At 50.9% G+C, this 14,771-nt stretch overlaps 1 protein-coding gene across 1 annotated transcript in view; it reads right to left on the bottom strand.

The window, feature by feature from the left end:
- Window positions 1-10,864: 10,864 nt before the first annotated feature.
- NFATC2IP (nuclear factor of activated T cells 2 interacting protein) overlaps window positions 10,865-14,771 on the bottom strand; it is a 9,470-nt gene continuing 5,563 nt past the window's right edge. The window contains exons 6-10 of the mRNA XM_025216334.1: window positions 14,739-14,771; window positions 12,256-12,436; window positions 12,020-12,164; window positions 11,748-11,869; window positions 10,865-11,653 (exon numbers count right to left, since the gene is read on the bottom strand). Of these exons, the coding sequence (XP_025072119.1) occupies window positions 11,495-11,653; window positions 11,748-11,869; window positions 12,020-12,164; window positions 12,256-12,436; window positions 14,739-14,771 (640 nt within the window). The 3' untranslated portion in view covers window positions 10,865-11,494. The remainder of the gene's footprint in view (window positions 11,654-11,747; window positions 11,870-12,019; window positions 12,165-12,255; window positions 12,437-14,738) is intronic.

Here is a 14,771-nt window from a genome sequence, read left to right as displayed (position 1 = left end):
ACTACAGCACTGAGACAGCTTTGACTTCTTGTTCACTGAGGCCTTTGAAAAGGTCACACACTCCGATAAAATAATGTCTCTGTCACAAGTAAGATTATATCTTGATTGACTGTGATGATCAGAAAGAAAGAAACTGGTGCCAGTACTGAACTTTGGTGAGGTGTAGCTATTTCTCTTAAGAAAATGGTTCATCCCTAAGGATTATGAACTTTAGGAGTTAACTAAGCATTGGATGGTTTTTGCAGAAGTGTTTGCTTTCTCTCTGGATCTTTCTATTCCCAGTCTTATGCTTTATTCTAAGTCAGTGGTTTTCAGCCTGTGGTCCACCGACTATATCTAAGATGGCTATGATCAATCAAAGTATGTGAATGCCCACACATACAATTCAAAGGGGTCTGCACCTCCATTTGAAATTGTTTAGGGGTCTGCAAATGAAAAAAGGTTGAAAACCACTGTTCTAAGTAATTTCTCTTCTGTTCTGTTTATCTTTTCAAGAACCTTAAATCAGTGGCACATGCAGCCTCCGGTATTTCACTTTAGCCAGTGCTGTCAAATTCTCCTTTGCCCCTTTGGTAGTCTCTGAATGTTGGTGTATTTTACACGGATGCCTGAACAGCCAAGACATGATCATTCCCTGGGTCCTCTCCTACTCTTTTCTTTTGGACTGAAAGTTTAGGAGACCTGTGCTTTCTCTGTGTGCCCTTGCATATTTTCAGATACAAACCCCTGCATCAGGTGAGAAATTGGGGTAAAGCAGGGACCTGTAGGTTTTAACAGCCTTCCCTGATCAAATACAGTACTTGCCCAGAAGCTTTATTTTCAGTACCAGGGATGGCACTGGATGTCTCTGGTATGTTAGAAGTAACACCGTTCTTTTGGTTTTTGGCCTGAATTTAATCAGCTCTGCAGTAAGTATATTGTAGGAGACTCAGTACTGCCCCCCTAAACATTTCAGCATTATCTTCTAGTTCAGTGGTACAGGTAAGACGCAGTTTAAACCTGTGTAGATGGCAAAGACCTATTGGGCCTCCCAAGCACCAACACCAAATTTAATGAAATGCCCACTGAACCCGAGTGTGTTATGCTTGGGCAGGGGCTTTCTGATGAGGGGGCCTTACCCCAGGAGTAGTCAGATCGGCAAGTCGTTCACAGTAAAGCTGACTCTACACATGGTTTGTGCCTGCATACCCATGGTGAGCATGCAGTAACCTGGGCAGCTGTCCCAACCCCATGGCTTTCTATCTGTAACCATGCCAGCCCACTTATTTTTTCCTGTGCATAAAGGATCTCTCAGCTAAGCCTGCATCTGTCCTCCTGCCTCACAGCTTTCAATCAGGATAAACTAGAGCAATGTCCCATGTGCTGCAAAAGTAAGTGTGACGAAGCCCATCCAAAGTATAGGGAAAATGAAAGTAAGTATTAAAATATGTACTTAGATGAAGCACAGTTTCATGAACGGCTATAGAGCTCTTCCCATCTCTACATTTTCAATGTCCAGAGAGGCTTCTCTAGAGATTGATAAGTATTGTCCAACCCAGAAACCAAAAAAAGGGCTCACCCCACACTTTCTCTCTAAAGGAACATCACTGCTTTCCGACACTGGGTGCATCTACATGTGCAATTAATGTGAAGCAATAAACTCTGGCACATGTGTTTATGCTTCTGGGATCACAGCACATTGAGCCAGGTAGGAGCAGCCCTGGCTGGTAGGGGGTCCTGGTGAGTCAGCCTGCCAGCCGGGGCTGCGCTGACCCAGCTCAACATGTTGTGGAGGGGCTGGCTGGGGCATGAGGGTGCTCCAGTGCAGGGCTAACCAGCATGAAGCCCTGCACTGAAGCACCCTCATGCCCCAGCCATCTGTGTCAGCATCTACATGTGCATTGCTGTGCAGTAAATAACTCCACCATAGGATAGTACTTGTATTTACAGCTACTAACCTATGGCAGAATTCATTGGTTTACTGTGGCCTAATATGGCCATGTGTGCAGATGTGTAGACTTTACTGGGCAGCTAATTAGGCAGCTCTGCAGCAAACATCTCATGTAAATGCGCCCACTGAGTACACAGGATTCATACAGCTTTTCTGCACGTGTAATCAGGCTTAGATGGCTTTCCCCCTTCACAGTGTCTGCAAGTGCTCACATCCTTAAAAAAATAGCTGGAATATGAATTGTCTGCTTTGTAAAGAGTGTTTCCTAAGAGCCAGTCAATATACCTCGGTTCCAGTAAGAAATGAAACCGGTCGGAAACATGTAGGAAAGATACAGCACAGAGAGCTGTCGACGCTTTCCAGAGACTGCCTTAAGTACTTGAAAATATCACTTAGACATTAAAAATGGCCCCTGAATCTCCTGTGAGACCTAAGGGGTCCAAACCCCCAAATTAAAAGTGGGCACAGTCCCAAGGCTTATGGAAGCAGCTCCAAGACAGCCTGATGCAGTTTCAAAGCTCTGGGCTGCTAAGTAGCATGATGGGGATTTAGTGAAAGGCCCCCTTTTATCCCGCAGCCTCTCAAGTAATCCTTCAAGCTATGAATCCAAAAAAAAATGCCTCCTTACCCTGCCCCAACTGAGTATGCCCACCAGCGAATGTTACCAGCTTCTGTCGACAGGAGCTTTGAATATGTTTGGCTCGCCATCTCTTGCATGAGCAATGGCATCCTGGCCCGGTAGGTGCTCGAGTTCTGATGCCTTAGTTTTGCTGAGTTCTCACGTTGATCCCATCACAAACGGTTATTCTTAGTAACTTTGCAAGCCCTCCTTGATTAAAATCCAGCCTCCAGGTGGAAATAATTCCCTTTTGCCTGTAAAATCTCATTTAAGCTCTCAAATAAGCAGATGGCCTCTGTTTATTTCTCCGGGGCGCTGTGTCTTCATTGCACGTTAGGGGGTTAGTGGTTTTGTCTCTTTCCATGAGCTAGCTAACAGGCATGACGAGAACGGGGAGGAAAATAACTTACTGGCATTAGTACAAACAGTGATCCCCCACATGGGGCTTTCCTTTACCTTCCTGCTTGAAATCACAGAACATTGGTCACACAAGTAATAAATAATATTTAGCGGTAAGGTAGCACGAGAGCCTTGGAGGCTGTAGCCACTGATGTTGCTTTGAATCGGCTTCAGTTAATCCTCTCTTAACTGCAGGGCTTGAGGCTCTTGAGGCTCCCACAAAAGTTATTCCAGCATTAGGCAGACACTGCTCCAAGAGTAGTGACTCCATTTTGGAAGCATGGACATTTTTTCTGAAAAACACAATTTTCTATTCTAGAACAGAGATTTCACACCGGCTCCTATTTCACAGTTCCTGTAAGCCAGGGCAGGCTAGCCCCCCACAACTTCCCCTGGCACAGGCTGTCCATCTCAAGGCCACTTTGGGGGATAAGCCTGTCCTGGTTTACAAGCGGTGCCCCCAACCTTGCATGACATCTCTCAAGCCACCGGCTACCTAACTCCTGGTGTCACCAAGGCACCAGCCTTGCAGCGGACCCAGATGCCAGCTCTATCCCCTCATCAACACAGATCACACTGTCACAGCCAGGGTTCATTTACCTGTTCCTCTCCCAAGTTCATACGTGCTACCCCCTGATTACAGCATCCCCCTGCTGCCTGTGCTGGACAGATAGGGAAATCCGTATATGAAATGGGCATGGATTTGACAGCAAGTCCAGAAAGACATATAGCCTGTGGCAGAACATGTCTGCCACCCTGCACGGTCTGTCATGGACTCAGAGTAGCTGTTGTTAAACAACCCTTTACAAAACCCAGCTTGAATGCTGAACTACAACACAAGAAATCATTCACAGACTGGATTGTGTTAAGTGTGGTCTCAACAGAGATTAGAGAGTCTTACCTCATTATCTGGACTAGCTTTTATAACCCCTCAATGGGTTAATTCCTTTGATCTCTTCAAATAACCTTTACCTCTCAGCAGTTCCCCCACCATTCCTCCCCCTTTTTCTTATCCTTTGTATTTAAGTGACCTTATTCCTTTCTATTTAGCAGCCCTACTCTCGACAAACCCATTCATACCATCTGAAGAAGTGGCTGTAACCTGCAAAAGCTTGTACCTCTCTGAGCAAGTTAGTCTATCAGGTGCCACCCTCCTCTGCCTCCTGCCTCACTTCAGATTAACGCAGCTAACTAGCTACCTCCCTACCATCTCTATGGATAACAAGGACAACAGCTTTTAATAATTCATGTAGCATGTCCGAAGTGGCCTCTGCCCTGGTGGCTCTGGGAACAGCCAGGGGTATGAAGACTTGGGTATGGTGTTATCTGGCTCTTTTTCCCAAGGGGGGAGGAAAAGGTCACATACCTGGGATCAAATGTTAAAAGAAGCCATATTTATTTAATGCATCCTTAAATCATAGATAAGATGTTTTGCAAGAGTAAAAGTAGAGAAAAACCTCACACTGCCTTGGCAGCCGGACTGGCTACATGGGATGAGTCCATTGTGCGCACAGCTGCCCAGGCTGGCTCAAAGGCACTGGTCGGTGGGCCCAGAGCCTGGCAGCTGCCCACTACAGGGTCTTGTGTGCCCAGAGCCACTGCTGCCTGCACAGTGTTTGCTCATCCACCATGCAGGGGGCCATGGGGACAAGCCTGGCAAGGGCTGCTTCTCCCTTCCACTTCCAGGCACACCCCAGCTGGGGTCCCTGCAGGCCCAGGTGGGGATTTAAACCCCTCCCCAACCACACTCAGTAGCTTGCCAGGGCCTGACCCCCACCCCGAAGGCTGCTGAAGAAGTGAAGGGAAGCCTGCTGTAGCGCCTCCCCTGCTTCTAGCCTGAGCCACTGTAGGCATGTGGCTGCATTTCTGTGATCAAAAGTAAATGTCTATTCACTTGCAAATCAGTTCAGTCTACGCAGGTTAGACTAACTTGCGATGATTGAATCAATTCAGGCTCAGGCTTTTTGGATGTCTGTAATTAGCCCAGATTTTAGGAAAGGACTTGCAGTGAGCAGGTATTCATCAATCATCAGTCTTTCTATTTGAATACCTGCCACTGCCCTGCATGCCCTTTCATAGCATCTGACAAAGTGAACTGTTGCTTATGAAAGCTTTAGTCTATAGTATATAGCCTCTATACAGTGCCACTCTGCCCAGCTTTCTCATTGCAAATCAAGTAGGGGAGGGAACCGCTAAGGCATGTGCAGAGTGCTGTTCTGCGCACAAACTGCAATGCAAGGTCTGGCGTTCCCTGAGAAGTAGAGAAACACCCTGTATGTATGTGGGACACATGGTCAGTCCCAATGTAAGAGGAGAGCTCTGATCTAAGAGTAGCTTATATCTGGTTTGTGGAGATTTGAATACTCCACAAGGGGTAAGGCACCTTGCCCTTCCTGATTTTCTGTTCCCTCCCCTACCGTGGCAAACAGAATTGCAGGAGCCTTGGGGAGTGCCCTGCTACTCACCCTGCACCTATCAGAGCATGGCTTTTTAAATAGTACAGAAGACAGGAAACTGAGATGGGACCTTTTCTTTTATCTTTGTTATATAAACATTTCTTAGCTTCTCCAACAGCATCTGTAGCACCAAATGTAAAGGGAAACCCTTCCTTGCCCATTGCTGATGGACTGCTGGGTGATCCAGTCCCACTCACCTGTTTTCACCCAAACTGATGGACATCTCCTGCAGCCTATATCCCTCCCTTCCTGGATGCAGAAGTGGGACCACTCCAAGGAAAGGCAGAGGAGCAACCCAGCTACTCAGCAGTACCCTGGCAACCCATGTGGCAGAAAGTACTGTCCTCTGCAGCCCCACATTTCAGGTGGCCAACAGATCTAGCTGGGTTGCAGGAAGCCATGGGTCATAAGAGAGGCTTGACACTAAGCAGCCCTGAAATCTCTAAAGGAACCCTTCACTGGTGCGTAGTCCTTTGTTGGTAAAGAAACCCGCATGCAACTTGAAGGTAGGGGCATGTGCTGAAGGAGGGAAGACTTTGGAGGAGGGAACCACAAAGTCAGTCTGCATGTACATGGCCTGAATGGTGCAGCACTTCTGTAAATAGGTCTCTGAATAAAGAGCCGCCATCACTTTACAAGCCTGGAGCCCTTCCATGCTGTGACGCAGGATGTGCCATATGAAGCAGGTGCCCGTCTGCCAGGGCGTGGGATTTCAGCTAGAGATGCTAAATTTCTCTGTTGTAAGGATGTTCCATACCTCGCTAAATCGAGATGTCCATATCAGTAAATCTAGATGCCCATATCGCTAAATCTAGATGTCCATATCAGTTCCCACCTGGAATTCAATGTAAATGTTAGGCCCAGAGGATGCATAAAGTTACGTCTTAGTCAGTGATAGGAAGTTATGCAAATGCTAAGTAAGAGGTTAGGCTTTTGAAGCTGATGGGTGTGATTGCCATCTGTCCATCAGTATAAATCAGAGAAGTGGTTTAGTTCCTTTCTGGTGTGAAATACGGTAACTTCAATGAGACCCACACACAAAATACAGGCCATGTGCAAACTCCATGATGTGGATGGAACAATTTTGCTGGGGCCTGGAGCCTTGTTCTGTGAAGCTTTGTGTACCTGCGAGGAACAGCAGCCAAAAAGCAGACTGATAGCAAGAGGAGTATTTGTAATGAGGCCATGAGGGAGAGGTGCTTTTAGGCAAATGCTGGCTGGCAAGAGGCTTGGAATGACGAGCAAAGAAAAGGTCTCCTTTTGTCTCATTCTGCCAGTCTTCAGGGAACCAGGATCCTCTGTATAAATAACAAGGAACACATTAAAGAAACACCTTCTTCTGGTTCTTTCATCCTTCAAATAAAAACAGTCTATGAGCTCCCCCCTGCAAATATTGATCAGCCACTCGCATAAAAAAAGAGGTAACATAACTCCCAAAAGCAAACTGTTGAGTGAATGAACATTTCTATTGGAAACAAAGCAATCCCCACCCAACAGGTGTTGAATGGGGAAACCTCAGATCGTGCTAACTTTGATTAGACATTTTGCCCGTGTCACGCAATGCATATGCCTCGTGCTACATAATGTCTGCCTGCAGCAAAACGACAAGCACCACTACCGACAACATATTTAATTGGCCCATTTGACCACATCATTATCTGTTATGCAAAGACAAGCACTCAGAAGTCAGGAAATGTCAGAATTGAAGGTTGCAGTAGGTATGCATTGTGATATACCCTTTAATTACATGGTCAGGTTAATTTTTCTTTTTGAGGGAACTAGCTCTTATAGTTTCAGTCTGAATGAAATGTATCCAATTTACTCAGACATCCTTGGTGCAATGAAGTTAAAGTAGGACCTTGCTTTGAACAAAAAAAAAAAATCCCGTGCTTTTTTTTTGATATGTGAAATCAGCTAAACTACATCATATAAATACTCCCTCATTTATACTAAAATCAGTATTGGATTCACTCCTGTCTGGCATGTGTAGAACAGCTGATATGCCATGTATAAAGTTTACCCGGGTAAATATACAATTAACTTTCCAAAGTACTGATCCTGGAGGCAGTGTGTACTGTAATCAAGCCTCAAACATCTGCTTCATCTTTGTTTCATGAACAGAAAGTCTCCTCCTCATCATTCCTGTCTGTGACTGGTATACGCTTTCCTGGAGGAAGCATCACTATGGGTACTGTGGAGGAATACGAGGCTGTAAAGGACACTGCTGGCAAATTAAAATGACAAAAAAACCCAACCTGAAGGGCAGTGCTTAGTGTGTGATGGTCATCCTTTGTATTGCACTGAAAACCAAATACCCGCTCAATTGGGGCATCAGACTCAAGCAGGGGGGTGGGCTGAATTTTGTACCTGCAGACTGGGATGTAAATGAGAAAATCTGCACCGTTAACCTACTGCTATTTCTGGCCCTTATTTTGCCTCTTTCCTGATCATTCTTTCTCGATTTTTTTCCGCTTTTCCCAGTTGTTTCGTCTTTGCTCTACAGCAGGTCTTAGCCCCACGAGCATCACGCCCACCTCCAGCCCTTCTGCTAAAATAATCAGTCATTAAACAGAGCGTGTTGAAACTAAAGTAGCTTCGTTGGGCTATAAACTTGACATGCCGATCCAATTAATAGGAGAAATGGCATTCCCCCCTCTGAGTCATTTTTTTCCAGCTGCTGGGAGACTCAGGCCGACATCACTGCAGTGAGGATGCTCGGGTCGCATTTGAAAGGTTATCGCTTCACCCATGAGGCTCAGCTTCTGGCAGCTCATGTGAGCAGGATTTGGCTCACTGCCTTTCTTATTGTAAAGTGATGGCAGTAAATGGGATGTGTCTAGTCATATGGTAATAGGAACTGACTGTTTCACGGCAGCCATGATTCACTCATTCTGCATTCAGAAAGGTCAGCGCTTGCTGCAGAGTAAGACACAAATGTCAGCATCGCACTCCTGTCTTCCTTCAGTTATTCCTGGAATATTTCCCTTCCCACCCAGATAGCAGAAATAACCATTATTCCTAGCGATGAAGGTTCAGACATTTTTCATCTGGATGGTAGAGAAGAATTAAAATGGCCCCTCCACGGCTTCTTGATGGTCACATTACTGGAGTGAAGGAAGGACCTTGCTCCATCCTTGGAATCGGCTCTTCCCTCCTCGTGTTCACAAGCTCATGAAAAATGGAACGGCGCACTGGTGATCGCACACCTACAGTGACATCACTGTGCCTGGTTACTGGCTGAGACTGCAGGATGGCACGTTGGGGTCATGGCAGGAGCAGGGGGCGCTGAGAGGCCAACAAAGGGTCAACCCCAGCCTATGGGGGGGGGGTCACAGAGGGTTCAAGTCTCCCCATAATGGGGGGGAAGGTCACAGCCCAATTCTTGGGGCAAGAGGGGTCACAGAGAGGTCAACATGGGGTTACTACAGGTCACATTGGGGGTATTACAGGTCAAATCCCCCCTAATTAGGTGAAAGGCCACCAACTTTTTTGGGGGGAAACCAGGGGTCAGAGAGAGGTCAATGCAGGGTTACTATAGGTCAAATCCCCCCTAATTAAGTGAGAGGTCACCAATATTTTTTGGGGGAAACCAGGTGTCACAGAGTTCAACCTGGGGTTACTACAGGTCAAATGTCCCCTAATTAGGTGAAAGGTCACAGCCAGCATTTTTGGAAAACCAGGGCACACAGAGAGATCAACGTGGGGTTACTACAGGTCAGATTTGGGGTTGCTATAGGTCAACTCCCCCCTAATTAGGTGAAAGGTCACCAACTTTTTTGGGGGGAATCCAGGGGTCACAGAAAGGTCAATGTGAAGTCATTGCTATAGGTCAAATGCCACGTAATTAGGTGGAAGGGCACAGCCAAAATTTTTGGGAATCCAGGGGTCACAGAGAGTTCAACTTGGGGTCACTACAGGTCAAATCCCCCCCAGTAATTAGCTGAAAGGTCACCAATTTATTTTTTAGGGAAGCCAGGGGGTCACAGAGTTCAACTTGGGGTCACGAGAGGTCAAATCCCCCCAGTAATTATGTGAAAGGTCACCAACTAATTTTTGGGGAAACCGGGGGTCACAGAGAGTGCAACTTGGGGTCACGAGAGGTCAAATCCCCCCAGTAATTATGTGAAAGGTCACCAACTAATTTTTGGGGAAACCGGGGGTCACAGAGAGTGCAACTTGGGGTCACGAGAGGTCAAATCCCCCCAGTAATTATGTGAAAGGTCACCAACTAATTTTTGGGGAAACCGGGGGTCACAGAGAGTGCAACTTGGGGTCACGAGAGGTCAAATCCCCCCAGTAATTATGTGAAAGGTCACCAACTAATTTTTGGGGAAACCGGGGGTCACAGAGAGTGCAACTTGGGGTCACGAGAGGTCAAATCCCCCCAGTAATTATGTGAAAGGTCACCAACTAATTTTTGGGGAAACCGGGGGTCACAGAGAGTGCAACTTGGGGTCACGAGAGGTCAAATCCCCCCAGTAATTATGTGAAAGGTCACCAACTAATTTTTGGGGAAACCGGGGGTCACAGAGAGTGCAACTTGGGGTCACGAGAGGTCAAATCCCCCCAGTAATTATGTGAAAGGTCACCAACTAATTTTTGGGGAAACCGGGGGTCACAGAGAGTGCAACTTGGGGTCACGAGAGGTCAAATCCCCCCAGTAATTATGTGAAAGGTCACCAACTAATTTTTGGGGAAACCGGGGGTCACAGAGAGTGCAACTTGGGGTCACGAGAGGTCAAATCCCCCCAGTAATTATGTGAAAGGTCACCAACTAATTTTTGGGGAAACCGGGGGTCACAGAGAGTGCAACTTGGGGTCACGAGAGGTCAAATCCCCCCAGTAATTATGTGAAAGGTCACCAACTAATTTTTGGGGAAACCGGGGGTCACAGAGAGTGCAACTTGGGGTCACGAGAGGTCAAATCCCCCCAGTAATTATGTGAAAGGTCACCAACTAATTTTTGGGGAAACCGGGGGTCACAGAGAGTGCAACTTGGGGTCACGAGAGGTCAAATCCCCCCAGTAATTATGTGAAAGGTCACCAACTAATTTTTGGGGAAACCGGGGGTCACAGAGAGTGCAACTTGGGGTCACAAGGTCAGATTTGGGGTCACTGCAGGCCAAGCCCCGAGTTGAGGCGAGGTGGATGCAGTGCTCCTGCGGCCCCCGTTGCTTCCTGGCTGGTCGAAGGGCCATGGTGGGGCTGCGGGCTGGGAGCGAGTGGCACGGCCGGGGTCAATGGCGGGGAGTGGGTAAGCAGGGCAGGTGCTATGTGTCTGCCCTCCCCACCTCCCCCACGCGTCCCCATTGCCACCCTCCAAGTCACATTCTATCCTGTGACCCAACCTCCTCTGCCCCCGTTCCCATGGGAACCAGGCCCTCCGCTGTGTCCATCCACCACCAGATGCCAGGAGCCCCATGTCCTGGGTCCCCCCCGCTGCGAGTGGAGCACAAGGCAGCCAATTCATATGTCATTTATTCATATGCATGGAGGCCAGGGGGCGGAGCTACCCCAGGTGATGGCACCGGGGGAGAAGCAGTGCTGTGACATCATTGTGGCCACCCACCAACCCCTGCCCAGGTCTGGGCCGCACCGAAGTCTGAAGTGATGTGAAAGAGGGAATCCTGACAGTGGGTGGGGTCTGATGTCACACACACTCTGCAGGAAGGGGCCCAAAGCCAAAGGGGAGGTGCATAGGAGCTGAGGCCCAATACCCTGTTACATCAGCCGGGCCCTGATGACATCACGGTGTACAGGAGGGGAACCTGGCCCACTGCAGGCCTTAAATGGCAGTACTAATGGGTCACAGCACAGGTGGGGATTTCCCAGTGGGCAGTTGGGGCTAGGCTGGTGACAGGGAAGCAAGGATGACATAACAGGCTAAGATGTAGTCACACCCTGATGACATCATCAGCATGGTAGGTGGGGCAAAGGCCAGGCCCTGATGATGTCACTGCCTGGGTAGGCCTAGGTCTCAAAGACATCACTGGCAGATGAGTGTAACTAGGTCCAAACTTGCTGATGTCACCCGCAGGGTGGGCGGGGCCAGGTCCAGCCTCCAATGACATCACGGCAGGGTTGGCAGAGCTAGTTCCAGGCCTCAATGACGTCGCCAGGCTCCAGCCCCAGCTGCTCAGGGGTGTCCGAGGGCGGCAGGAGGCGGCCGTCGAAGACGAAGCGCAGTGGTGCCGCGTCCAGCCCAGCTGCTGCGCGGTACCGCCCCATCAGTCCGGACAGTGGCGCCGTCTGCGGAAAGAGGCTCAGTGCCGAGGCTAGGCTCCCCCACCCCACAGAACCCAGGCTCTTGGCCCCCCTGCTCCCACCTAAGGACCCCTCTCACCTTGGGCACGCTGAGCGTGAACTGGGAGCCTGGGTCACGACCCCGCACTGTCAGGCTGAGCTCGTCGGAAGGGGGGGGTGCCTGCCCCCCGGCACCACTGTCCACCGGCTCCACCACGCAGTCTGCACAACACGCACAGCTCAGCACCCCAATGCCCCACTCAGCGAACCCAGATGTCTGGGCTCCCAGTCCCCCCGCTCCAACCCTCCCCAGAGAACCTAGGCGTTTGGGCCCCCGCTCCCCGTGGGGAATCCAGGTGTCCGGGTGCTCACCAAGGATGTCAGCCACGCCCAGGCCTAGGGCACGGGGGGTGGCACTGGGCTCCAGCAGGCGGTCGTGCCACAGCAGCAGGACACGGGAGGGTGGCACGCCCAGGAGCTGTGCCAGCTGCTCAGCCGCCCGCTGCAGCGGCTGCGTCTGCAGGGAGCAACGTGTCAGGGAGGGGCAGGCGGCCCAGACCTCCCACCCCCAGGGTGTGTTCCGCAGAGGCGGCACAACGGGGACTCACCGGGCCAAGGGGAAGGCGGTGCAGCTGGCCGCGGCACCGCACCTTGAGGCGCAGCAGGGGGCTGGCGGGCACGGGGGCAGGCGCCTCCAAGAGCACCACGTCAGCATCAGGCTCTGTGCGCAGGCTGCGCTGAGCTGCCGACAGCAGCGAGCTCAGGTCCTGCAGCTGCTGTTCCACCGCCCTGTGGGGCCGCGAGCACAATCAAGGGCAGGCTGGGGCGCCCCCACACTGCACTATCCCCCATGCCACCCCTCATGTCCCCCCCAGCACTTCCTCCCACACACCCCAGCACCCCACATATACCCCAACACCCACATGGCCCCCCACACACCCTGCCACCATCCATGTGCCCCCCCACACACTGTCTCCCAGACACCCCCTGGCACCCCAACACACCCCTCCAGTCACCCCCACTATCAGTTATGCTGTGTGTAAAGGACCCGTGCGAGTGCTCACATCTGTGGTGTGAGATGGGAGAGAGGCCTGGTGAAGTCTGTGGGTAGGGGGGAGTTTGCTGTAGACCCCAGGCCCTATCTCTAGCCACCAGCAGAAGTTTCCTGGGCACAGGCCCTGGTTCTCATGGGGGACTTCAATCCTCCTGATATCAGTTGGGGGTTCAACACTGCCATTCACAGGCAATGCAGGGAGCTTTAGGACGGTGTTGGGGACAACGCCATGGTGCAAGCGCTGGAGTGGCTGACTTAGGGCCGTGCTCCTTGACCTGCTGCTCACAGGGGATTGGTGGGGAACAGAGAACTGGATGGAAACTCAGGCAGCAGCGACCGTGAGAGGATTGAGTTCAGGATCCTGAGGAGAGGGAGGACAGAGAGCAGCAGAGGAAGGACCCTGGACTCCAGAGAAGTAGACTGCGAATGGCTCAGGATCCCTGGGGACACCAGACAGAGGGGGAGAGGGGTCCAGGAGAGCTGGCTGGACTTTAAAGAAGCCTTACTGAGAGCGCAGGACCAGCATGCAGGAAGACGAGCAAGTCTGGCAGAGACCAGCTGGGCTTAGCAGGGAACTCCTCAGTAAAATAAATCACAAAAAAGAAGCTTGGAAGAAGTGGAAACTTGGAGGAGGAAGAAGGGAGGAGTGTAACAGTGTGGCTGGGGCAGGCGGGGATGCATTCAGGGAGGCCCGAGCGCAGCTGGAGCTGAAGGGGAACAAAGATACTGGTACAAGAGGAGGGTCAGAGACGTGCGGGTCCCTGACTGATGAGGGAGGCAGCCTGGTGCTGGAGGATACAGAGCAGGCAGAAGTGCTCGATGCCATCTTCACCGTCATCGTCACAGGCGAGGGCAGTGCCCAGATGGCTGCACTGGGCAGCACAGTTTGGGGAGGAGGGGAGCAGCCCTCGGTGCTGACAGAACAGGTTAGGGACTATTTAGAAAGGCTGGACATATACAAGTCCATGGGGCTGGATGGGAGGTACCCAAGGGTGTTGGATGATGTAACTGCAGAGCTACTGGCCATGATCAACATGGTGATCAGGAGAGATTCCGGATGATTGGAAAGGGGCAAACAGTGCCCATCGTTAAGAAGGGGAAGGAGGATCCAGGGAACTACCAGCCCCACCTCTGCCCCTGGAAAAATCATGGAGCAGATCCTCAATTCTATGCACTTGGAGGAAAAGGTGATCGGGACCAGCCAGCAGGGACTCACCAGGGGCAAGTCATGCCCAGCCAACCTGCTTGCCTTCTATGACGAGGTGACTGGCTCTGTGGATGCGGGGAGGCTGGGGGATGTGGCGCACTTTGATTTTAGCAAGGCTTGTATACGGTCTACATTCTCGCAGGCAAGATAAGGAAGCGCAGGCTGGATGAATGGACTGGAAAGGGGATAGAGAACTAGGCTCAGACACTAGGAATTAGTGGCTCTGTGTCTAGTTGGCAGCTGGTACCAAGTGGAGTGCCCCAGGGATCGGTTTTGTTCAATACTTTCATCGCCAGCCCGGAAGATGGCACTGATGCACCCTTAGCCAGTCTGCAGATAACCCCAGGCTGGGGGGAGTTGTAGAGACACTGGAGGGTCGGGCTGGGATTCAGAGAGACCTGGCTCAGCAGCAGGCTGGGCTGGCTGACAGGCTGGGCAGCAGCTCTGCAGAAAGGGACTTGGGGGGTTGCAAAGAGCACTGTTCTCAGTGGGGGCAGATGACAGGACTTATCCTGAGCAATGGGTGCAAGCTGCAGTAAGGCAAGCTGAGGTTGGATACAAGGAAGAATTTTCTCCCGAGGGGGGTGGAGGAGCACTGGAATGGGCTCCCTGCAATGGTGCTGAAGTCTCCATCCTGGATAGACAAAGCCCTGGCTGGGATGATGCACTTGAGGCTGGTCCTGCTTTGGTCCCGTCCTACCCTCATTCTGGTGATTCTCTGGTCCCCAGACCCCGCCCCTGCCACTGACCCAGAGCCCTGAGACCCCTTGCAGCCCCCCAGACCCCTCCGCAGACCCCCACCCCTCCCTCTGCTGCCACAGCCCACTCACCGGATGGGGTGGCGCGTGCAGCCGCGGCGCAGC

This window comes from Alligator sinensis, unplaced genomic scaffold, assembly GCF_000455745.1.
Source record: "Alligator sinensis unplaced genomic scaffold, ASM45574v1 scaffold872_5, whole genome shotgun sequence".
NCBI lineage: Eukaryota > Metazoa > Chordata > Crocodylia > Alligatoridae > Alligator > Alligator sinensis.
Note: the sequence above shows the minus strand (reverse complement) of the source record. Positions and strands in the feature narration are given on the sequence as shown.